General features: G+C 63.7%; 2 protein-coding genes across 4 annotated transcripts in view; both read right to left on the bottom strand.

Moving 5' to 3' along the window:
- Nucleotides 1-24,722, bottom strand: part of LOC137143659 (probable N-acetyltransferase camello) — a 189,690-nt gene that overhangs the window by 7,965 nt on the left and 157,003 nt on the right. The window lies entirely within an intron of this gene.
- Nucleotides 14-23,241, bottom strand: CPXM1 (carboxypeptidase X, M14 family member 1). 3 transcript variants are annotated; one of them, XM_067533530.1, is made up of 14 exons: nt 22,948-23,241; nt 21,208-21,315; nt 17,228-17,337; nt 16,001-16,140; nt 15,728-15,812; nt 13,832-13,982; nt 12,568-12,656; nt 12,294-12,459; nt 11,414-11,610; nt 10,618-10,797; nt 9,788-10,085; nt 8,712-8,851; nt 3,888-3,990; nt 14-3,000 (listed from the first exon to the last, which is right to left on the bottom strand). In XM_067533530.1, the coding sequence occupies exons 1-14, from the start codon at nt 23,201-23,203 to the stop codon at nt 2,738-2,740; spliced, it is 2,286 nt and encodes a 761-aa protein (XP_067389631.1). In that variant the 5' UTR covers nt 23,204-23,241; the 3' UTR covers nt 14-2,737. The 3 variants fall into 3 exon arrangements, with proteins under 3 accessions (XP_067389631.1, XP_067389632.1, XP_067389633.1); XM_067533531.1 differs by having other exon boundaries at nt 12,294-12,417; XM_067533532.1 differs by lacking the exons at nt 14-3,000; nt 3,888-3,990 and adding an exon at nt 5,960-6,208.

The raw sequence follows: 24,722 nt of genomic DNA, 5'->3' as shown, positions 1-24,722 counted from the left end.
CTCCGGCAGGTCAAACAGCAAAGATTTATTGGTGCGTAACCCCTGTGGCTGCCCTTGTCTAGCAAGGACCCTGCAACGCCAGCATCTTATCCGCGACTCACCCGCTGCTCACAGCGAGGCTGAACATCCCCCCCCCAGCCCCCGGTCCCTTGTGCCAATGCTATTTACACGCCCTGTTCCAGTCAGGTCCCGCCTGCGGAACCAAGGGCCTGCTAGCCCTGGACTTGCAGGTGGGGAAGGGAACAGCCCCCAACCTGCTGCCTGACAAGACAGAGAGAGCTGGAAACGCCGGGTAACGTTCAATACGGGACCAACGGCGTCCCCCCTGTGGCTGGGGATACGCACAGGATAGTTACTGCACCTGGGGCTGTATGAGAACAAGGAACTGTGGCCAAAGTCACCCCTGGTGTAACGCCAGTGTCTTCTCGGGGGTCACACTGGGGATGAACCGTATTCACACAAATACCCTAATAACAAAGGCCGAGGGAAAGGGAGCCAAGCGGAAGCACCTCTGTCTAGGTCTAGGATCTGGTTCGTGCGAGGTGTCAGCAAGGTCTTTAATAACAGCTTTGTCATTTTAATGCCCGGGAAAACTGGAGCGAATATGAAATCCTGACCCGTGTCCCATTAATGTGCGTCTGCCCTGCCCTGCCCTGCCCTGCCCTGGAGTGGTGGCTCGCCGCTGACAAGGCTGCTGCTCTCTCTTGCATTGGCCCCACAGACACTGCCAATGAGGGGGACCACCTGGTGCCTGTGGTGTGGTTTCAGTGAGGAAGCTACCCCTTGGGCTAGGAATTGGCTCGCCCAGATGTGTCACACGGTCTGGTGAAATCAGATGATGTAACGCCAGACAAGCAGGCATGTCTATTCTGCAGGCCACACATGGTTCCGAGCGTCCTTGGGAACTGCACCATCCTCACCCCTGGGGAGCAGCCCGGTTTTCCTGTGACCGACCGCACCAGGATCCCTCCACCCATGGGATCTGGGAATCCAGCCAGCGCACACCCTGTGACAGATCCTGGGCTATATTTGGTAATGACTGGCTGAGGCACGCTTGCCCTGGGTTCCTGCCCACCTGCAGCCCGTGCCAGGCAATCGAAGTCCGGCTTGTGTCACACCCTCTGTGTGCCAGGAGCTATTTTTAGGGCCAGCCTGTAGTCTCAGACACAGACTCTGTGTGTTTCGAGGAATCAGTGGTGGCTGCTGGCTCACGCCCTGGGATGCTCCAACAGATGCCGCTTAGGGCATGTCAGTCACATGGTGCCAAATTCTGCTCTTGGGGATCATCACGGGCCGCCTCGGTCGTTGCCCAATGTGCTGCACTGCCTGGCCTGTTTCCTGCTCTCACCACAGACACACGCCAGGCTGGTCCCCTTTCACCCCGTGTGCAGTTATTCCTCCCTTCCATTGCGTAACACAACGCAGCGCAGGCTAACAGCAGGAGACTTCCACGCAGCCATATATCCCCTCGAGTACTGGCCCAGTGCCTCATTAGCCCAGCCCCACAAAGAAACTGACTCATTGGTTTAAATTCAGCCTCCACACCTGCCCATGCTGCAGAGCCGCAGTGAGCCGGGTCCTGCTACATAGTGCTCTGTCAGTGACACGAGCGCCAACCCCACGTCAATGCACTTGCACCAGCGTAGCCAAGGGTAGAACTGGACCCAGGAGCTCTCACAGCATGAACAGATGGGCATAGCTGGTTCTGGAGTACAAGGATTTCTCTAGGCTGCAGACGGTACCGCTGACTGGACTCCACGGGCCACTCCTTCTTCTAGGTCGCAAGTTTTCCCCCTCTTCTGACCTCGTCCACATTCAGGAGCAGAGAGGAGAAGACCCCTCCTTCCCCGCTGCAGCCGGGATGCTCCAAGAGACACCGCCTGCAGCATCCTCAGCTTGAACCCAGCTGACGCTCCTGAGGTCCTTCCCCTTTCGTCTGCATGCTCAGGGAGCCCCTGGGCAGCCTGCAGTGTAGGATTCCTCCGGGGTCACCTGCTGACTGGGGGCCCGACACAGTGGAACGTGACCAGGTAGCAGAAGCCTCCCTGGGGTGGCTGGCCCAGCTGTGCGTCAGCCCTGAACCGGGAGCTGCATGATTCTTAGGCAATGGCTCTCCCCACTAAACAGGCGCGTCTCTGGTCTGGCTAAGATGACAGCAGCCGTGCCGGGAGCCTCCTGGAGGGAAGCTGCTCTTCGCAGGTCTTACAAAGTCCTCTTCTGCTAGCAAAGCCCAGCCGTGGCGTCTTTCCCATGCCTGGGCGGGCTCCAAGGGGACACCCCCGCCGCTTCGTTTGCACCACTGATTTCCGATGCCGTCTCGCCACTCCCAGGCATCCCTCGCAGGGGAGGGTCCCATCTGGGTGCTCAGAAGCAGGGTCTGGGGCAGGAATGCCAAGGGACGCAGCCAAGGAACTGCTGGCTGGAGAGCAGCAGGGGAAGGGCAGGGCAGGGCAGGTAGGAAGGTTCATGCCCCAAGGGGAGGCTGCTAAGGGATTGCTAAGCCATGCTGGTGGCAGGAAGTCAGGCATTGGGGTTCCCCCGGGCCCATGCTCTCCCCGTCCCTGACCCAGCGGTTACACTTTGCTACTGACCCGCGCACACGAGCCAGACCCAGAGCTCAGACGCTGAACACCACAGAGGCGCACGAAGCCGCTAGACTAGAGCGTGGGGGGGGGACTGCGAGCGGCACCCACATGGTCCAGAAGGGCTCGGTCCCCTCACGCCCCTCTCCCCCTGCTCACTGAGCCGGCCGCTGGGCCCGCAGCTTGCGCAGCCGCAGCTGGCGGAGCCGCAGGATCAGGTCCTTGGGGATCTTGCCCCCCCGGGCCAGGATCTCGCGCAGCCGCTGCTTGGGCGTCTTGGTGAGGCGGAAGTCGCAGAGGGTGGGGTTGTCCTCGTAGGAGACGCGGCACGCCCTGGTGACGGGGTGGTAGCCTTCGGCCGCGGCGGTGACCTCGTACTCGCCTGGGTTCAGCAGGCGCCAGTAGTCGCCGTCGAAAGCTGTTGCGGGAGGACGAGAGAGGCCACGGTGAGGCCTGGGCAGCAACCCACAGCCCCGTGTCGACAAAGCCTGAGCCCTCCCGTCCCCAGGGCCAACGGGCCTGCAGGGGTCTGTCTGTCCGGGGCCGCGGAGGGGGCTGGGGCAACAGGTCCCATGGGACATCTCCCACTGCTCGGCCTGTCCCGGATTCTCAGCATCCATCTCCCTTTCCTGCTATTTACACCCATCCTGGGCCACCCCAACCAGCCCCTTTCCCTCCTGGGGCTCTAGGTCCGTCCGACGCTGGCCAGTGGCCGTCACGTCCCTTCTTCCCCGTGGGCTGAGCCACCCAGACAGATTTAGCTTGTCTGTAACGAGTGACGGGCTGCCCCTGGGCTGGCCTGACCCCAGGAGCTGGGTGTCTGAAGGGACAAGCCTCGACCCAGCTGTGCCAGCTCAAAGCAGCAGCACCCGCGGAGCAGGAAACCCCGGCCCCACCAAACTCAGCGGCAGCTTTGCCATTGATGCCAGTGGAGCGAGGACTTCAGCCAGAGCCCTGCGTGTGGTCCCGCGGCTAGGACAGGCTGGAGCACCACCTCGTGTGGGCGCAGGTTACACAAACTCCTGCCCGCTCGGGGCCGCTCTCCTAACGTGGGCCACGGAGCCACCCCCTGGGGGCTGCTCCCCCAGTGTCTCCCCACAGCTGGGGCTAGCACTGCCCGGCTCACGGGTCTCCCCGGTGACACACAGCAGGGCGAGCACCGCCCCCCCCGCACTCCCACGGCCCCTCTGCTCCGGCAGCCCGAGAAGCCGAGCCGTGTTATGGTTTTTGCCACAGCGCGCGGGCATCCCTGTGACTAAGAGGGCTGTGGCGATCGCCCCCGTCGTCCCGTGATGGGTGCGGTACCTGTTCTGACGTCATGGTTGATACCGTCCACAGAAATGATGGCATCTGCAATTCCCTGCTCCGTGTCTTTGTCCCGAACGATCCCTTTAATGCCCCGGCGGACCTGGGAGAACACAGGACATAAAACACATCCAGGCGGCTCCTGGGGACAACAGAGCACACACGGTGCACAGCACACAAGCGCTGCCCCTCTGTACAATGGGGAGCGCGACCCTTCCCCCAGGCCAGGGGCACCACTCAACGTGTGCCGCTAGATACCTGCCGTTTGTTCGATCCCAGATTAAACCTCCTGAGCGCTGGGGTTTCTGCCCCCATCAGTAGCGTCTCCTGCTCCTCAGCCTGGATCTCCCTTTGCTCTATCGCTGCCCATCACCCCAGCTTATCTGCTCTGCAGGCCCCGACACCTTCCCTCCTCCCGGGGCGCTCACCCTCTTCCAGTCGCACCCCAGCATTCTGGCCGTGGAGCGTTAATGGACCAACCCCGCAGAGATGGCTCAGTCACCAGCCTCCTGTTGCAGAGGCGGCATGGTTTGCCCAAGGCCACGCGGTCAGTCAGTGGCAGAGTTAGGCTTAGGTGAGCTCGCCCCACGGCTCCACACAGCCTGCGACAACTCCGGCGGCTGTTTCTGTCGTACCCCACCAGCTCTCCTGTCCGCGTGCGAGCTCCTGTGCACAGAGGCCAGCTAGACGTGGCACTCCTTCCGTCTGGCTGTAGAGAGCGGCTGTGACACACTGCACTCCACGTACACCCTGACAGCGCAATTGTGTGTTGTTTGATGGAAAGTGTGTCGTGCAGTGTCTTTGGGGGGGAGTGCTGAATCACCTACAATCTTTCTGTTCTCAATCAACGTCTTTCTTTGGTCTATCTAAAGCAGCACATGTGGGTTGGGTGTGCGCAGAGGCTTCATTTAGAGTGCCAGAGCTGGTGCAGAGCAATTTCTCTGATAAATTGACGGAGTAACCCATGAGCTTGCAGAGTCCAGCAGGCAGCGCTGAACTCGGTAAGACGGAAGTTCCTAGGGTTGCATCTGGGACCGGAGGCGTTTGCTGGGGTCATTCTATTGCATAATCCCACCAGTGGCTGGCCAGAAGAACTCACTCAGTTAAGGCCACTTGCGTGCAGGCGGCTGTGCGTGGGCTGACCCAGGAGTGGGGGTTCGTACAGCAGAGCAAGTGCAGGACAGGCTCTGGGAGTGAGGGATTGGGGTGACACAGCGATACGCCAGCCCAGATTGCAGAGGGGAACGTCACAGCGGTGCCTGCAGCCACTGGCCACCCGGCCTGCCCTTGGACTCCCCTGCCTTTGCCACCCTCTGTGGTGCCCAGCACAGAGCCCCGTGGGTACCAACTGCTGAGCGGAGAGATTAACAAGCCCCTGTAGGAGACGGACGTGCAAGGTGTGGTCTGCCCTCCGGTGAGAGACGAGCTGAGGCTGGGACTTCTGCCCCGCTGGCACATGCCGTTCAAGGGACCATGCTGGCATGGACAGCTGTGTGCACGACCCGGACACCAGTTACCCGCTAGCCCCTCCGGTGGATCATTGCACCACACCGGCCAGCAACCTCTGCAGCTGCTGGTTTATGGGCATGCACAGGTCCAACGTGCACTCTAGCAATACAGGCAAGCGCCCGTCCCTGGGATGCTGGGAAGCCATCAGGCCTCGTCTACCCTGGGATTTGGGCCACTGCTGTAGCCTGCAAGGAGGCCAACCGCACAGGTGCAAACCAGCTTGCCCCAGCGCAAACAGCGTCTCCCTGCCACGTGAGGGGGCGCAACACCCAGTGTAGACAAGGTTGACTATCCCTTTGGGAGGTGTTGCCCCCTCGCCCCCCGTGAAGCCGGCTCTCACTGGATGTCATCGAAAGGTGCGAAGGGGACACGCGGTTACCAAGACCCACTACGACCACTGGCAGAACCTGGAATTTGTTTTTTACGTTCTAAACAAAACAAGAGACACCAGCAACCTCCGTTGTGCCTGCGCTGTCCGGGTGCAAGGAGTATACCTGGTGCCTGGGGACAGGCGATCAGCCCCAGGCTGCAGCACGGCAGGGAATGCACCCCGGGGTCTCGGCTCCCTGTCTTGTCCTTTAACCCAACGCCACCCTTCCCTTCTCAGCTCCACCCTCCCAGCGGCCCCTGCAGTGCCGTGTTTAGCACGACAGGGTGCCGCCGGGCCCACGCTGGCCAGCCTGCCTTGCCACTGTCTCTTCCTGCTCTCCTGAAGGTCCTGCCACGGCTCCTTGGCACGGTCGGAGGGGCTCGCCCGCGGCAGCAGGAACGAACGGGCAACCTGCTGCCACTCGTTGTTCCTCTGCTCACGTCTGCCGGAGGAACAGAGCGGCTGTTGGCGGGACTGGAGATGCTATTCTTGCAGCTCCACCCGAAGGGCGTTTCAGCTACAAACCAAACCACCACGCGTCTAGGGCTGCCCTGCCTTTATGCAGCCGGGCGATGCCTGATGAATGTCTGCTATGCCCGGCCTCTGGGATCTCCGGGAGCTAATCTCTACCAGCTCTCGCATCTCGATCGTCCTTGATAACTCAGCTTTTAAAGCCCTGGACACCAAGTGCGTGTGTGCACAGTGCCCTCCGCTGGATGGATTCAGAATTGCTCTACCGTGTGTCATAGAATCCGAGCAGATTAGGGCTGGAAGGGACCTCAGGAGGTCGTCTAGTCCAATGGTCCCAACCTGGGGGGCGGGACCCCCTTGGGGAGGCGCCAAAGATTACAGGGGGGTCCAGGAGGCTTCAGTAATAGTGAGGTCATTTAGCCCCTGACCTCTGCGCCGGGTGCAGCCCCCCCAAACTGCATACCAGCCGGCGCGGAGGAGCAGCCCCACCCAGCCCCGGCCAACCCGCCAGGGCCACCTCCATTACCCTCAATCCACGAGAGACGGGAAGAGGCCGGGCCAGACAGGGCGTGCGGTGGCGGCTGCGCCAGGGACGGCTTCGCTTCTCAGTCAGGTAAGAGTCATTGATTATTATTATGTAATGTAGTGTTACTGTCATATATGGTTATGTGTGTTTATGGCAGGGGGTGGGGGAGGGAGTGTTTTACCTAGTGTTAACTAGTTGGACTTTCACTCAAAAAGGTTGGGAACCTCTGATTTCTAGCCCAACCCCTGCTCAAAGCAGGACCAACCCCAACTAAACCATCCCAGCCAAGGCTGCGTCATGCTAGGCCTCAAAAACCTCTAAGGATGGTGATTCCACCACCTCCCCAGGTAACCCATTCCAGTGCTTCACCACCCTCCAAGGGAAAAAGCTTTGCTAATATACAACCTAGACCTCCCCCACTGCAACTTCAGACCGTTGCTCCTTGTTCTGTCACCTGCCACTACCGAGAACAGCCTAGCTCCATCCTCCCTGGAACCCCCTTTCAGGTAGTTAAAGGCTGCTATCAAATCCCCCCTCACTCTTCTCTTCTGCAGACTGAACAAGCCTAGTTCCCTCAGCCTCTCCTCATTAGTCTTGTGCTCCAGCCCCCTCATCATTTTCATTGCCCTCCACTGGACTCTCTCCAATTTATCCACATCCTTCCTGTAGTGGGGGGCCCCAAACTGGACACAATACTCCAGATGTGGCCTCACCCATGTCGAACAGAGGGAATAATCACTTCCCTCAATCTGCTGGCAATGCTCCTACTACATCTGCAAACTTGCTGAAGGTGCAATTTACCCCATCCTCCAGATCATTAATGAAGATGTTGAACAAAACCAGCCCCAGGACCGACCCCTGGGGCACTCCGCTTGTGACCGGCTGCCAGCTAGACATGTAGCCATTGATCACTCCCCGTTGAGCCCCATGATCTAGCCAGCTCTCTATCCATTTTATAGTCCATTCATCCAATCCATACTTCTGTAACTTTAATTCATAGCCCCTACATTGCTCTCAGCTAATGGTGATTCCTCTTTGGCTCAAGGGGGAGGGAATTGGGTTTTTGGAGCCGGGGGCTCTGAGGGGTTACCGTGGTTTCCATGGCAGCGTCTAACACCCACATGGCAACACTGATGCGCCAGGGCCCCAGCGAGGGGTCTGTAAAGCATGAAGGACAGCAGGGGATTGCCCCGTACAGAGAGGACGGGCCGCTGCTGCCTGGAGCGCTATGATGGGAGCGAACACCGGGGTGCACAAAACCACGCCGAGCTGCCCGATGTCACGGCATGGCATGTAACGGTCCCTCCGGCTCCTTGCGAACAGGGACTGCCCCGTCTATAACCAGCCTCCTCCGGCCCCCTTCCCCTCTCAGGCCACAGCAGCAAAAGCAGAGGCAGCGGCCAGATCTGAGGCGGCGGAGTTCAAAGCCAGGGCCGGTCACTTTAGTGAACAAGGGGAAGCTCTAGCGTAGAGAAATCTGGGGGCAGGAGAGGCGCCGCTCAGCTAGCAGGGGCTAGGGCCATGTCCCCTGGCAGTGGGTTACTGCAGGGTCTGGCCCCTTCCACTGAACAGCAGCTGCTGGCACCGGCTGCTGGCACAGACGGGATCCTGGGCCAGGCTGACCACGGGGCAGAGCTCCCATGGCGGGACCTGCGGAGCACAGCCACACAGCAGGGCAGGAGCAGAGCTGGGAATGGGACCCAGGTGTCCTGACACCGAGTCCCGTACTCTAACCACTAGGTCTCCCTCCCCCCCAGGTGGGACAGTGCTGCGCCATGTCGCTCCCGCCCGGACGCCGTGGCAGGTTCAGCACTCACACCGACGCTCAGCCAGACCTGCCTGGGCTCCCACGGGGCCATGTGCCCGCCGTGGGGAAGCTCCATGGGCTGGGCCAGGCTCTGGGCCTGCCCGGACCCCAGAGCGCCCCCCCCTTGGCCAGGCCACGCACCTGCTCCATGAAGACCAGCAGCGACTCCTTGTTGTTCTCCCACTCCGCGGGCAGCTCGGACGCGTGCGGGAATTTGTCGCAGGACAGCTCCACGGTCACCTCGAAGCAGTTGGTGTGCAGGTAGCTGAAATCATTCATGCCTGCACGGGGCGACAAACCCCGGTCTGTTATTGTAGGGTCACTCGTCAGCGACCGGCCCTGCGCCCCGGTCTGTTATCGTAGGGTCACTCGTCAGCGACCGGCCCTGCGCCCCGGTTTGTTATCGTAGGGTCACTCGTCAGCGACCGGCCCTGTGCCCCGGTGTGTTACTGTAGGGTCACTCATCAGCGACCGGCCCTGCGCCCCGGTCTGTTATCGTAGGGTCACTCGTCAGCGGCAGGCCCTGCACCCCGGTCTGTTATCGTAGGGTCACTCGTCAGCGACCGGCCCTGTGCCCTGGTCTGTTATCGTAGGGTCACTCGTCAGCGACAGGCACTGTGCCCGGTCTGTTATCGTAGGGTCACTCGTCAGCGACAGGCCCTGCGCCCCGGTCTGTTATCGTAAGGTCACTCGTCAGCGGCAGGCCCTGCGCCCCGGTCTGTTATCGTAGGGTCACTTGTCAGCGACAGGCCCTGCGCCCCGGTCTGTTATGGTAGGGTCACTCGTCAGCGGCAGGCCCTGCGCCCCGGTCTGTTATCGTAGGGTCACTCGTCAGCGACAGGCCCTGCGCCCCGGTCTGTTATTGTAGGGTCACTCGTCAGCGACAGGCCCTGCGCCCCGGTTTGTTATCGTAGGGTCACTCGTCAGCGGCAGGCCCTGCGCCCCGGTCTGTTATCGTAGGGTCACTCGTCAGCGACAGGCCCTGCGCCCCGGTCTGTTATCGTAGGGTCACTTGTCAGCGGCAGGCTCTGCGCCCCGGTCTGTTATTGCAGGGAATGGACAAGGCACAGCAAGGATCGTTCCCGCCCCGGGAGATGAGGGGATTGCAGCGCGGCGCTGCCGCTCCCTGTCCCGCACGGGGTGCCCAGCGACCCCCTGCCCCGGCCGTGGATGGCGGGACAGCCCTCCCCCGCCGTCGATGCCCCGTGGACACCTACTTCCCGGCACCGTGTGCCAGTTGGCGCCGTTGATGATGTTGCCCTCCCGCGTGAAGTCCTCGTAGTGGCAGGGCCGGCGCTCGTCCTCCAGCATGGCCAGGTTGGTGGTGGCGTAGACGGTGGCCAGCCAGCGGAAGACAGGGTCGTCGGGCGTGGGCGTCAGCTCCTGGGCTTTCCAGTAGGTGCGGGTCATGTCGAAGGGGTAGGTCACCACCAGCTCCCCGCCGTGCAGGTTGGCGCTCAGCACGAAGGGGTACTTCTGCATCCAGTCGATGACGGCCCGGGTCTCCGGCGCCACCTGGCCAGGGACAGGCCGGCAGGTCAGAGCGCGGAGCTCCGGCGGCAGGACACGCCCAGGGCCCGGAGCACAGGGATGGAGCGTGACGCACGTGGCCTGACCCTGCTCCGCGCGTGCCCTCGGCTGGGAGCGGCTCCCGTGCCAGGTGCTGCCGTTCTGCCCGGGCGGCACCTCGCACCCACTTCACCCTGGGCTCGAGGAGCAGGGCGCTGCTGGGCGGCCGTAGCGGCTGCAGGCCCTTGGCGGGACCCCCTGGTTCCCCCTCGGGGCCTGGATCGTCCCACTGCTTTCACGGGAGCCAGCGCACCCCAGAACAGGCGGGGTGTTCGCATCCGTCACCCCCGTCTTTGCCTCGCAGCAAAGAGAATGCCAGGATCTCACAGCCCCATCTCTCCCGGCACCCCACACCGCTCCTCGCCCCCATGCCCCACAGGCCCCTCCGCAGCCCCCCCTCCCCACAGCATCCCCTGCCCCTGCCCCCCATAGAACTCCCCTGCGTCCCTGCATGCCCCAGTCCCCGGCGTGGGCTCACCGTGGCGTTGGCGAAGGTGTAGTACTCCGGGATGGGGATGTAGTGGTTGGGGAACTTGTGAGGAACCAGCTCGTTGTCTTCGGCGTCCCACAGGGCCGTGTTGAGGTCGGCAAAGTTGTGGTTGAGGTCGATGCCTTCGTAGGTCCAGCGGCCCATGGCCCAGCCAGACAGCTCCGAGCCCTGCGTGCCGGGAGGGTCGGCAGGAGTGCACGGCTCCCCCGTCCCTGCCGCACCCTCCTGCTCTCTGCAGGGCGCGTCAGCAGAGCGGAGACCCCCAGTAACGACAGGCCCACCCCATGGCCTGACCCGGCTCCCCAGCCCTTCTGCCTCCGTCCCTCCCGGATGGCCCAGCCCACCCTGGCCAGAGGGCGCCCCCCTGTCCCGTCCCGTCCCATTCGCCCCTTCCTCCCCACGCGTCTGGACTGGGCGAGCAGGAGAGAACTGGGCCCCGGGACGCCCGTCGCTGCCTTTGCCCGGGGCTTGGGCTGTCCCAGGGGCTGAGAGCGCCTCCCGCTGGCTACACGGGAGCAGAGGGAGCTCGGCGCCTTACCGGAGCCGTTCAGCACCTGTCCGGCCCTGCACGGGCAGGGCACAGAGCGGGACCCAGCCCCGATGCCGGGCACCGTGGACGGGCCGGGTTCCCCAGGCCACCCCTCTCACTGTCCGTTCCTCTGACATCTGACAGCGGTGATCCCCTGCGGCCGCAGGCGCCCGTCAGTGGCTATCTCCAGACCCAGCGGCGACGCCGCCCCGCCCGCAAGCCGCCCTCCCCTCGGCCTGCCACCGCGGGACCTACCAGCTTGTAGGCCGTCTCGTACCCGTCGGGGTTCATGGAGGGCAGCAGGTGGATGCGGGTCTCGCTCACCAGCCGGACGACGCGGGGGTTGCCTCGCGTGAACTCGCGGCACAGGTACTCCATCAGGTTGAGCAGGAGCTCGCGGCCCAGCACTTCGTTCCCGTGCATCCCCGCCACGTAGCGGAACTCCGGCTCCCCTGCCAGGGACACCAGCGCCAGCTGCCCACCGAGCCTGCTGCCCGCCCCTGCCCCCCTCCCCAGCGTGCTGGCGCCAGGGCCGCCTGGGAAATCCCCCTACATCCCAGACCGCTGGGGGGAGCAAAGCGGAGACTGTCCCCTGTGCTGCGCCTGCTGGGGAACCAGGGCTGGCTGTGGGGAGTTAGCGCTGTGGGCGTCCCCAGCACGGGGGCAGGACATGGTGAGTCTGGGACAGAATAGCAAGGGCAGGCCCTGGGACACTCCAGGCAGCGGGTGCCCTGGTTCTGGGGCTCTTACTGGGCACAGACCCACCGGGCCACCTTGGCTCTGGGAGGTGTCTGGGGGCAAACTCCGGGGGGTGCCCTGGTTCTGGGGGTTACCCTGGGCATAGACCCATCGGGCTGCCCTGGCTCTGGGGGTCTCTCCGGGCACAGACTGGGGGCCCTGGCTCTGGGAGTGTCTGGGGGCAGACTCTGGGGGGCGCCCTGGCTCTGGGTGGATTCAGCCAGACCAGTCCCGTGGTTGCAGAGCAGGGATGTAGACAGACGTCATCTCCCCCCCCCCCCGACCAACGCGGGGCGCAGTGAATCGATCCCTTCCTCTCTGCCTGCCAGCGCCAGGGGTGCGACCGGGGAGCGGCGCCAGCGGCGTCTCTCCCCCTGCCCGTGCTGCGGGCACTCACCCAGCTCGTGCTGGCCAGGGTTGTCCGAGATCTCCATGACGTACATCTTCAGGCCGAGGTAGCTCTTGCCGATGCTGTAGACCCGGGTGATGTTGGGGCACTCGTCGTTCACCTTCTTCATCAGCTGCGGAGGGCAAGGGGCCCGGCTAGCCTCTCCTGCCTGGGGCTGGCGGGAGGGACTTGTGCCCACCTAGCCCGCCGGCGGGGGGACGGGCACGGGGCGGGAGCAGCCGGCCCCCAGCCCCGCGGAGGCGGCGGGGGGAAGGGAACGTACCTTTCTCATTTCCTTGTAGTCGTGATGCCTGAAGTCCAGCTTGTCGGTCGGCACCGGCTCGCGCTCCCAGGAGTAGATGTTGTTGGGGTCTGCAAGGAGCCCAGGGAGACACGGGCGTGAAATCCAGGGCTATGCACCAAGCGCTCCCGTGTTAGCCCCGCTGGCCACTGCCACCCATTCTCCCTGTGCGGGTGATGCCTCGTATCCTACACCACGTGGTGTATCCTCCACCACGGAGGCAGCCCACGACCCCTTTCCAGCCTGAGACGGCCCTGTGCTGAGGCCGGCCGGCGTCCTCAGTCCTGGCCATTTTGGAAAACGGCCAATTCTCCCCGAGTTTCGCTAACCACGGTTATTCTTCCGCCTCTGCTGAAGGAGAAACTTCCACTTCCAGCGACTAACAGCAAGAAGGGACCAGCCAGCCTAAAAACATCAGGTACAAAGCTGTGCTGCGCTCCAGATGCACTCCAGAGTCACCCCTCGGCCAGTCCGTGTGTAAACAGCCAATGAGTGGACGTCAAGAGGGACAACACTCGTCTGACGCTGGGGGCTGCGTTCCTTAAAGGCCCCATTTTCAAAATGAGTTTTCGTTCAGAATCCGATTCATGGATTTATTTGTAACACCTCAGCCCAGCTCAGAGAGTCGGGCCAGGCTGCCCGGTGGGGGAAGATACATTGTACTTTTCCTACGTAACAGAGGGGCTACGTCCCTGTTTTAAGGGTGAAACGCACCCTGACCTACAGGCCCACGGCTGGCACCTCCATGAGAACAAGAACACCCAGTTATACCCGTAAATATTCAAAAATACCTGAGCGCATTGGCAGGGACGGAAATGTTCATGCTTCAGGGCTTGACCAGGTCTATAGCTATTGGGGGTCAGGAGGGAACGTCACCATGGGCAGGTTCGCCCATCACTCAGGGACTCTCTCAGGCAGCTGGTACAGGCCATTAGCCTGGGTTAAAAGGAGTGAGTCTCACCTGGCCCAGCAATTCCTGCGTTGCTGTGCACGACCAGGAAGGGCTGTTGGGTGAGAGGCATTTCTCTAAGAGCTACATCCCAGACCATTTGGGACTTGTTATCGAACTCCTGGCCCTGCCCCGGGACCTGGGGCTGCTAGGATGGCAGAGGATTGTGGAGGAGACAGGCAGGCAGGGTTGATGCTACATAACAGAATGAAGAGGAAGACGGCTGGGCCTGGCCCGCTGGCCTGGGAGGAAGAGGGCAGGGTCAGGCCCGGCCCAAGGTGTGATGGAGTGTCCTACCTGGCAAGGGGCAGCCCAGGATCTCCGCCCTCAGGCAGATGGTGCCATTTTCAAACCAGGTCTGGGGGTTGATGCGGATGTAGCGCGCCACCACGGGGGTGGGGAGCGCGTTGAGCACCGGTGTCTCAGGGTCCTTGTTCCCCTGGAAGACCTAGAGGACGGACAGACAGACGGATGCAGCACTGGCCTTCGGCTGCTTGCGAGGTTCGTTCTTCTCCTCGGTATAAATACTCGTCCTTCCGGGGGGAGCTTGTTGCTGGTGACAGGGGCTGGCGTGACAGGCCCGGGGCCTCCAGCCCAGCACCCCCCCAACAGCCAGGGCAGGGCTCCCCAATGGCCCCCTCCCGCCCCTCTTTGGAGACCCGGATCTCCTGCCTGCGCCCCAGACTGGATCTCACCCGGCTCGGAGCAGGACATCTGCCACCCTAGCCTGGCAGCCTACAGCCAGCCTAGCCCACAGAGCCTGTCGGGCCACGCGCCCGGCCCCGCTCCCGGCCAGGGGCTGGACACCGAGCCCTCCGTGAAACAGCAGCCAAGATTCTCCCAGGCCCGCGTGAGGCTGGGAGCTGGCGAGGGCCGGCAGCACAGACGGTGGGTGCCCCTGCATTGCTCGCGGGCTGGCATGCACTTGCCCTTGGCCCTATCTGCTCTGCCACAGCCAGGCTCAGTCCCCGGCTCCAGGGGCAAGATGCGCCCCTGCTCTGCTCGCTGGCCTGCACGGCCCCCGTGTCGCCGGGCACCAGGGGAGCAGTGGCTGGGGCCAGAGCCCAGTGTCTGCATTGCCCGGTTGGCCAGGCCAGAGGGTGGAAACGTGTCCAGAACCCAAAGGGTTACATCTGACCCAGCTGCCCCCCCCCGCCTGCTCCCGTTTGAGAAACAGACCCTGCTGCTGCCTGACAGCTGCAACCTGGCACCAGGGAGGGAGGACGCCAGGCCCAGGCTTGTGCCAAGCCCCAGGGGAACCAAGAGCTGCTCTGCCCCGGGCCAAAAGAGATCCGGGCGCCGCGCTGTGCCCGTGCCAGCTCAGAGCTCCCCCGGGAACAACGCACAGAGAGACAGTGAGTGCAATGCGGGCATCCTCCCAGCGCCACCCGGGGCCCAGAGTGACCCCTCACCGCCCGGCCACGAGCCCCCTCTGCTCTCCCCAGCCGGGGGCTCAGCGAGATGGGACGAGCCAGGCTGGACCGACCTCGCCCCCCATTGCTCCGAGGGGCTGGGAGCTGCTGGCTCCTCCCCTCCCCCTCTCCGGGCTGATTTCTTTCTGCCTGTTTATGAGCTCACTGATCTCCCGAGAGATTCGGCCGGAGCAGAGCTGGTTCTACAGCGGTACACACACACACAGTGCACTTATGTACACACACCGCACTGCGTGTACACACACACACCACTCATTTACACACATACTCATTTATTTACACACACACACTGCACTGCACTCATTTGCACACACACACATACATTGCACTGGTTTATTTACACACACACTCCCCCCCTTCAGCCTGGGGGTTTTGCCCAGGGGCTGGGGGCTGTAGGGGAAGCTGAGCTGCCCTCGTCTGCCCGCCCAGCCCCAGGAGGACAGAAGCTCTTTGTGCTGTGGAGGATGGATGCAGTGGATGCTGGGGGGTGATGGGGGGGGGCGCTACAAAGCCAGCCCCTCCCTCCCCACAGGCCAGGTGCCAGCCCCGCCCTGGCAGCTATTAACCCTTCGCAGACCGGCCGAGGGCAGGGAGGGCTGTCCCGGCTCCTGCTGCTGGGAAAAAGGCACCAATGTGTGCGAGACCCGGACGATCTGACCCCGAACCTCTGGCCCCAAGTCCTGCCCTGGCCACCTGCCCCCTCAGCCTCCTGCCCCCCCGAGGCCCCGTACAGGGCTCGGCGCCAGGCGCGCCCACTCACCACCTCCTCCGTCCCGTTCCGGCCCGGCTGCCAGGCGTGCGTGTCGTTACTGAACTGCACTTTGTAGGAGGTCACCCAGTCGTACCTGCCGGGCGAGAGAAGCAGCAGTGGGGTCAGAGTCACCGGCTCTGAGGGGTCTCTAGGGCCTCTGGGCCCCTTCGCCCTATAGCCGCCACGGCCACAGAGCGAAGAGCTGCCTGCGAGCCTGGACGCCCCGGCGAGGGGCACGCTGGCCTGCTTCCACCACCACCCCGCCCTGCGGGCGCTGCTTACGTCCAGATGGAGTTCAGGCCCTGCGTGATGACGCCGGTGAAGCGGGTTGGCCGCCGGGCGTCAATCTCCAGCCACTGGTTCCGGTCCTCGTGGCCAGAACACCAGCCTCCATCGTAGAAGTCCCCGTCGTGGATCCCGGACTGCAGCGGGGCGGGGAGGGACAGAGAGCAGCGAGAGGTCACCGTGGGGCAGCCGTGGCGCGCAGGAAGACACGTGCGGGGAGCGAACCATGCCAGCGCCCTGGGGCGGTGGGCGTCCGGACACGAGCTCCTGGCGCTGGGGACCGTCCCGCCGAGCGTTTGGGACAGCGCTGGCCTAGCGGACAGCGAGCAAACAACCCCAGCGAGCTGGCTCCGGGGCTCAGCGCCCCACAGAACGGTGGGCAATCCACAGGCCTGCACATCTCACTAGTCTGAGCCAGTCTGCAGTTGAATGGGGGGGGGGGGGGAGATATTTTCCTTTGGTGTTTGACAGAAATAGCTCTTTTGGCCAGAAGTTACGAATGCTTTCTCCAGATCTCGTGCGAAGGGACCCCCGGGGCCGCTTGGCCCACAAAATTGGCACATCGTGGCTAGAACACAGAGCTCTGGTTTCAGGGGGGAGTTCACAGATCTTTGCAATGCTGCCCCCCAGAAACGGGCCCAGGGCCTACACACGGGGGTGTGTGGGGGGAAGGGTACACTTTACCAGGGCCCAGAGGCCCCCGGCCCAGGCTGCAACCCCCATTACGTGTGTGGGAGGGGGCCCGTGTTACAAGTTTGTACTGGGCCCGAAAAAATTATGCTTCGGCCCTGAACAGATGCGGCTCTCTGGTTCTGAACTAAACGCACAGGAGACGGGCGGAGGATGGGGGGGGGGGGGGTATCATGATGTTCGGTGCAGTCAGTGCAGTCAGTGTGGGGCATGGATGGGGTGACCCTGCTGGGGGGCGGTGGGGAGGGATGTCAGGATGGTGCCCCAGAATCCCTGGAGGAGGGTGACCAGATAGCAAGTGTGACAAAAAGGGCCGGGGAACAGGCACCTATATAAGAAAAGGCCCCGAATACCAGGACTGCCCCTATAGAATCAGGACATCTACCTTGGAGGGGGAGACAGCACAGGTGGTGGTCAGGTAACAGCCACGTGGGCTGGGAAGGGCTGCACTCTGAATGAACGGGCCCCCCCGCCCTCCCCGCTGCTGGGAGCCTGTGCACCGCACACGCGGGGGCAGCGCACGGCCCTGCGCACCTGTATGTTGAGGCGTCCGCGATGGGCCCCCAGCCCGTAGCGCTTGATGCTGGAGGCGCGGAGCTGGGAGTCCGACACACGCAGAGACTCCAGCCCCAGCGGGGGACATTCTGGTGGGAGACCCAAGGGGGGAAGGAAAGGCAAAGTCAGCTTCATGAAGAAGGCAGAGGGGCCCGACGCATCCTAGCGCAGTGCTCTCAATGGGGTGGCCCCACGGAGTCCGGCCCAGCACCTCTGCTCCGGGAACCTCAGCCAGCGACGGGGGCAGGAGAGGCAGGCTGGGCCCGGAACCCCATGCCCTGAACGATGGGGAGACCCCACCCAGTGCGGACCAGCCAGGCCGGGCACCCTGGGGCGTCGGATGGGGGCGATCTCTCGCTGCGCGGTGCCGAGCGGGCTGTAACTCAATGACAGACCATCGGGTGACGGACCGTCCAAAATCAGGCGAAACCCTGCAGCTCTTAGCGACACCTGGTCCCGTTATCGCTGCTCAGGGTCTTTCAGCGCCAGAGCCTGGCCAGGTACCGACGGCTGGAAACAGCCTGGTTCCTGCTCGTCCCAGCTCACAGATGGGGAACTCTCCCTGGGGGTCAGCACTCCGGACTCCTGGCTCCCTGTCCTCTGCGCTGGCCCCAGACCGTGGCGGTAAGCACACCCCCAGCCTATTCCCCAGCGCTTTAGCAGGGCTAGGGCTCAGTGCGGCCGCAATGGGGCTCCTGCTGCTCCCTGGGGGGTGGTGTGACCCCCACAGCCTGAGGGGCAGCGGTATTTCCCCCTGGTCAGCCTACGTTTCTCTGCGCTCGGTGTCGGCTCGTTCGATGAGCTCTGCCCCTGGGCCGGGGCAGGCCCCGTTTGCTGCTAGCTTGGAGCTGGCTGTCCCCAAGGCTGCAAGCAGCACAGCCAGTATCATCGAACTCAGCAGGGAATGAGCGAGGGTCTCGAGCAGCTCCCCCCACCCCGAGCCAGAGGCAGCCGGGCGTGGACAGACCGTCACAGCTGGACCGCCCGCCGTCGCCAGCAATCCAGGCTCACCCCCACATTCAGCTTTCCCAACCTTCCCCCTGCAGTTGAAGCCACATCCGGCATTCCTCCTCCCCGGCGGCCCTGCCCCAGCTGCGGGGTTACCCTGCCTGTTATACAGCAGCTATGTCCCACCCCCCAGAGGCAGCTGCAGCACCTCACTGCCAAGAGCTTTGCACACACGCTGCGCTGCGCTGTGCCAGGGACGGTATCGTTACACCATGCACAGAGCCCCTGGGGATCCCCTGGGTGCCCCACCCACTGCCACGGCCCTGTGAGGGGCCCAGGCTGATGCACAGCCCAGAGGCTGGCCCTTTTCCGTTCTCCCGGCTGAGGGCTGGCGTCGAGCTCTGCACGCCCCAGGCAGCGCGCTCAGCTGCAGGCTGGAGCCAAACCACACTGCCGGAGACACAAGCGCTCCCGGAGACGGGGCCAGGGGGGAGTGGATCGAAGAGCCGTCATATCCTGGCACAGCGGGCGTGATGCCAGGGGGCTGTGCGGGGGACAGGGCCAGGCTGGTTGCAGCTGTTGCACGGGGGGAACCTCACGCTGCAGGCTGGGCCGGGGGGCAGTTAATTGCACTGCTCTGCGGCGCCCCCTCTGGTCATTGCTCAGAACAGTGCGCGTGCGGGGGGTCACAGGGTAAGCCCAGGGCGCTCCCCTCGCACCCTGACAGTGCCCTGGAGATGCAGGGAAGAGGGGACCCCCTCAGGGTGACTCGGACACAGCCGTCCTCCCTCCCCAGTGCTGTGGCTAGCAGGCCTCGTGGTGGGAAGCCATGGTGGGCCAGCCAGAGGCGGGGAGGGGCTCTTGCTAGATCTCAGCGAGGGGCACTCAGTGGGGGACTGGAGACCAGGCTTTCCACATCCTGTCCCAGTGCTCCTGTGTGAATCCTCAGCTCTGACAGGGCCTGGCCCACGGCTTCCCCCTGCTACGGGGCCCCCTGGGCTGGTCAGGTGCTGGGCACAGCGAGGGCCCCGTCTGCCGCACATCCGCCCTGGTAACGCTGCCACTCGTGCTCGAGAGCTGGCCTGGCTTAGCTCCCCATGCGGGACCTACCCCAGAGCTGGGTTAGCGCCGGGCAGCTCCCTGGGCACCGGGTTCAGGAGACGCTGCCCTCTCTCTGGAGTGCTCCCGGGGACCAGCGAGAGAACAGGAACCATTAGGGAATGCTGCCCACAGCTCCTGGAGCAATCGCAAGGCTAGGATTTGTCTCACCGATCGGCCCAGTGCCCCATCTCGCCCAGGATCCCCCCTTCCTGCCAGGCAACATCCCAATGACCCCCTGCATCTCCTCCTGCACCCCCCTCCTCCCAAACCTGTCTCTCTCTCCAGCTGGGGCCGAGGAAAGCGCAATCCCCCTAGAGCAAAGGGCCAGTGGCTCCCCACTGCACCCCGCTGCAGGGAACATCCTCCGGCCCCCAGCCAGCCGTCAGCTCCCTCTGCGAAGTGTGCCCCTGCCCCGTTCCCGCCCCATGCCCACACACAGTCGTGCCCGACCCCTTTCTGAAAGGGGCAAACCAGCGCTCCAGACTCTGCGTCTGCTGCTCCAGGACGCTGCCAAGGGCTCCTGGCCAGGCTCTGCTGCCCGTTGGGTCACCAGAGGCTGTGTCTACACTAGCCATTCCCTGGAAATCTGCCCCAGCGCAGCTCCTCAGGGGTTAGCGAGAAGGGACGCCGGCTGCCCTGGCATCGCTGCTGCTCCTGCCTCACGAGGCCGTCCTAGTGAGCCCCTGGGCGCCTGCCAGCTTTCCACCCGGCGGCCCTGCGGCTCGGCAGGAAACGCTTCTCGATGCTGCTGGAAACCTCAAAAGCCATGGAAAGACGACAGTGCCAGCCTTCCAAGAACAACCCGGGCCGGCTGGGAAAGGCTGCCCCCTTCCGCGGAAAGGCACCGGCACCAGGCGCACATCGGGGGCATCTGAATGGGTGCGCTTGGCGTGGGGGGGGGGGGGTGTGTGGGGTGGCGCAGGCCCAGGCACCTGGGGGCCAGAACACGTGGAGACGTTTGTCAGTGCACAGGGGAGGGTGCGGGTCCATTTTCCAGGCGTGTGCCGGTCCGTGGCAGTCCCCGGCGGGGTGCTGGGGCCGTGTGCGAGCAGCCGAGGGGGGGTTAGCGCTGCTCCGATGACGACCAAAATGCCACTTGTAACTTCCCCTGCCGGTCAGTTCCGCCGACGCCTCTGGCTGAGGCAGGTCCCGGGGGCTGACTGCAGGGGCAGGCAAGGGCTGGGGTGCAGAGGGGGACCAGGCTCCTGACGAGGTTTGCTGGGGATGAAGAATCCAGCCCCGCTCCTCCACAGATGGAAAGTCACCTCTGCCCCTAAGGGAGAGGGAACGACACGAGCCCCCTCCCCAGCGTCATCCGACCCCCAAGCATCTCCCATGCCGGCCAAGGGGTGGCCAGCCGGGAAGTACAAAAAGCCAGGCCAGGCGGGCTGATCCTAACCCCACAGAACTGGCCAGCCGGCCCTGCAGACCGGGCACCCCAGCAGACTTCCCAGGGCAGCTTCCTCCAAAAAGGGAGCCTCCTGGGAAAACCTGAGCTGGGGGCAAACCCACTTCCAAGCCCCCGCTGGCCCCTGCCCATCCCGCGAGGCAGGTGAGCGCTGGACAACGGAGCCGCGCCGGCAGGTAATGTGGGGAGGGCAGCGTCTAGCCAATGGAACTTGGTACCAGCCCCCACGACACAGGGAATGCTGCGCTGTTCGACTGGACAGGGCGGCGGTGGAGGGGGCAGGCGTGATGTGCCGCACAGGACACAGTCATCGCCTGCATGCGTGCACGTGTGGCCACACACGAGCTGGAGGAGAGTGTGGTGCTGGCCAAGTGCAACTTTGTGGAGCAGGCTTGCTTCCCCGCAGCCTGCGAGCGCGGCCCGGGGCTCAGAGGTGATACCCCAGCTGCATCAGCAGCCCCCCTGCCGGGGGACCGTCAGCAGGGACGGGTGAAGAACTTACGTGGCTCTCGCTTGCTGGCGGCTCCCTGGGCCGACGCCTTCGGTTTCTTCTTCAAGACTTTTTTCTGTACGATTTTAACCCTCCTGGATTGTTTTGTGGTGCCCCTGGCTGGAGAAAGGCAAACCGGACACATGGTCACCCCGCTCCTCCCCAGAGCCAGCACGGCAGCGAACGCAGGCCCAAGCCGCCGGGCTGGGGGAAGCAGGTGCTGCAGTTCAGGGCACGTGCCAGGGAGAAGGGTGGCTGTGAGGAAAGCAGATGCAGGGCGAGCCTATCCCCCTGCAAGGGGCCCAGCCCCAGCAGGCACCCATGGGCCCTTCTGCATGGAGCAGGCACCTACAGGGTGGAGAGAAAGTCTAGGCAGTGAGAGACCAGACCTGGGACGTCTCCACTTCCATGCGCAGAGCTCCGACCGCAAGAAGCATCTGGGCCTCTATGATTCAGCTGTCTGCCATCTCCGGCTCCTGCCTGGGTTCCTGGGACTGCCCTGCTCCCTCTCACCCCAGACAGCAAGGCTCCTTCGTGAACAATGGGGGACTCTGCTCCGGTGTTTCCTGCTGCTCTCAGAGCTCCAGGGGCCCAGCCCCAGCCTGCCAGCGCCCCAGCTATGCCCTGAGGTCGCTCCCTGCGGGCCCCGTACTCTGGGACGCATGCAGCATCCCCAAGCAGGTCCATTGCTGTCTGTGCTGCATGTCCCGTCTGCTGGGAACAGCACAGCCGCAGTGGGACAGAGACCGCAGCCGCTCGGCCCTGTCTCATGAAGGACACGGGTGCCCGGGCATTAGGTTTGTGGCAGAGCAGGGAGGCACCCAGGGCTGTTGGATAGTCGGGGATGCCCTGACCCCAGATTTCAAGCTGGCTCGCTAGTTCCCCCAGGCCTGAAGGAGCCCAGGGAGCGACTGGAGAGCTGGGGGCGGAGGGGACGGCTGGAGTAGTTTTGGATCGTTTGGAGACTGTTCCTAGCAGCTGGGAGCCAGCCTCCCACCCTGCCATGGTCTGGTGCAGCCTGGCTGCAGCTTGGCACACTGCTCAGCGTGTGTACCTTACCGCAAACCAGTGTGAGGGAAGCACCCCGTGCGCCAAGCTGTGCGCCCGGGGGGATGTTGTGCAGTGAGAGATCCACCCCGCACACAAAGAGCACACACCACAGGCCGGCACCACACAACACACGCCACAAAGAGCACACACCACAGGCCGGCACCACACGACACACGCCACAAAGCGCACAGGCCACAGGCCGGCACCACACAACACACACCACAAAGAGCACAGGCCAGGCTATAGCACCCAGCAGGCAGGACCACGCAGGACACAGGCAGGACACACAACTCTGCCAGCAAGAATGCCCGGCACCTCCCACAACCGGCTGCCCCCCAGGACCAGGGAAAAGAAAACACAATGCAAGCCAGAGCCCCCAGGATGCGCCGTGCCACAACCACAAACACCAGCGATCCAGAGCCCCACACACCACAACCCTTCACCCCACGGCGGAGACAGCACACACAGAGCACCCCACAGCCACGAACCCACCGTGCGCCCCAGCAGCGCACACCACCCCAGAGCAGAGAACGGGCAGCCCCGTGACACAGACACACAGTCACAGACTGCGAGACACAAGCACACACAAGATAAAGGCTGGGGCACGGACGAGGAGACACCAGAAGGGACCCCCCTCCCCCCCACACACACACTCCGGAGCGCCCTGCCCACCCCGGTGCCAGCCTGCGCCCCGGCCCCTACCTTCACCACCCGCTTCCTTCTCCTCGGCCAGCCTCGCCCTCTGGCCCTCGCTCTTGGAGCTGGGCAGCGGCTCCTCCAGCCCCGCGCGCCCCGAGGTGCTCGGCGCTGTCGGGGCCGCGGTCACCCCCCGCCGGCGGCTGCTGCTGCTGCTCCGCTCGCTGCCGGGGCTGAGGGTGGCGTTGGCAGGGGCCCCGTGCGCGCCGGGCACCCAGGCTGCAGGGGCGAGAGCCAGGAGGAGCAGGGGCAGCGCCAGCATGGCGAGGGGCGCAGGACGGGGCCGGGCTCAGCGCAGCGCAGCGCAGCGCTCCTCTCCCAGGGCAGCGCAGCTCTGCGCTCTGCCGGCACCTCCTGCGCCGGGGCTGGGGCTGCGCCTGGTCCCTCCCCTCACCTTCCCCGGGATCCCGACATCTACCGCATTGCGCGGAGTAGCGGGACCCGCCGAAAGCGCCTCGGTTCCCTGCTGGAGACGGGTCGGGGGGCGGCTCCTCCAGCGCCCCTGGCCCTGGTGCCGGTTGCCGGAGTCCCCGAAGCCAGCCAGGGCCAGGCACAAAGCAGCAGCAGCAGCAGCAGCAGCCGGCCCTGGGGCTGGGGCAAGCCTGGCCTGCTGCTGCCTTGCTCCCCGGGGCTCAGCTCTCAGGAGCTGGCCGTGCCAACCGCAGGGATGCCTGCCCTGGCGGGGGCATGGCTCAGGGCCACCTGTGCCCGCGGGCCAGGGGCTGCCGCCAGCTCTGGCCACGCTCCACGTGACAGCCAGGGCACAGGGACCCTTGTGATCATCTCCTCTGACCTCCTGCAGAGCACGGGCCAGAGCCCTGCCCCGCAATCTTTCCCACGCCACTGGCTCTGGCAGGGGGTTGTAGCCAGGAGTCTAAAGGCCACTGGAAGAAAGTGCCAGGGGACCTGCATTCTCGTCCTGACTCCTGGCCCTGCCACACCCCCCCATGGCTTCGGGCCAGTCATTTCACAGCTCAGGGCCTCAGCTCCCTCTTCTGTAAAATGGGATTTCCCTTGGCGAAGATCCCCATTGCCACAGCGACAGCTCCGCACTCCCTGGGCGGCAGGGCAGGGCCGTTATCCGCACTGGACAGACGGGCCCGAGGCCCAGACAGACTGCAGATCAATGGGCTTAAGGCACCTCAGTATTCTTGAGGACCTGAGTCTGTGTGACTTGCTGGGGGCGGCAGCAGAGGAACCAGGGACACCCAGACCTGTGCCCAAACCACTGGGCCATCCTCCCTCTGCCTGCTAGGAGGGGGTGTTAATCTGCTAGTGCTTGGGAGGCGCTTTGGGTTTCTTGGATGGAAGGTGCTAACCCTGTGTTAGAGTGAAAGTTCTGTGGCCTCAACCCCCCCGGGGGGCATGTGTCCTGTCTACACAGAGTCCTGCACGCCTCTGAGGATGTGCAGCAGTGAGGGTTAAACATCACTATTCACGCAGTTCCTTCAGTGGAGCCTGCGCCAGCGCACCCGAGGACGGAAATGGGCCTGGCATACTCGGTCTTGGTTTCAGAAAAATGTGAAGGGAAATTGGCAATCTTTTAAGAACACCTTACTGGATGCCCAAAAAGCCACAATGAAGAAAGAAGGTTGTTCTGATTAAAAAGCCAGCCTGGTTTAGAGGGGAAGTGAAGGCAGCTGCACAAAATAAAAAAATAATATATAACAAGTGGAGGGAAGGGAAAGTTGATAGTAATGAATAAAAATCAGAAGTTAGGAACTGAAGAAAATTCATAAGGGAAGCCAAGGGACACCAGGAGAAAGCTATGGCCAGCAGAG

This window comes from Emydura macquarii, unplaced genomic scaffold, assembly GCF_026122565.2.
Source record: "Emydura macquarii macquarii isolate MOO-44397 ecotype Brisbane River unplaced genomic scaffold, CSIRO-AGI_Emac_v2 contig_3345, whole genome shotgun sequence".
Taxonomy (NCBI): Eukaryota; Metazoa; Chordata; order Testudines; family Chelidae; genus Emydura; species Emydura macquarii.
This window is presented reverse-complemented; position numbering and strand designations above follow the sequence as displayed.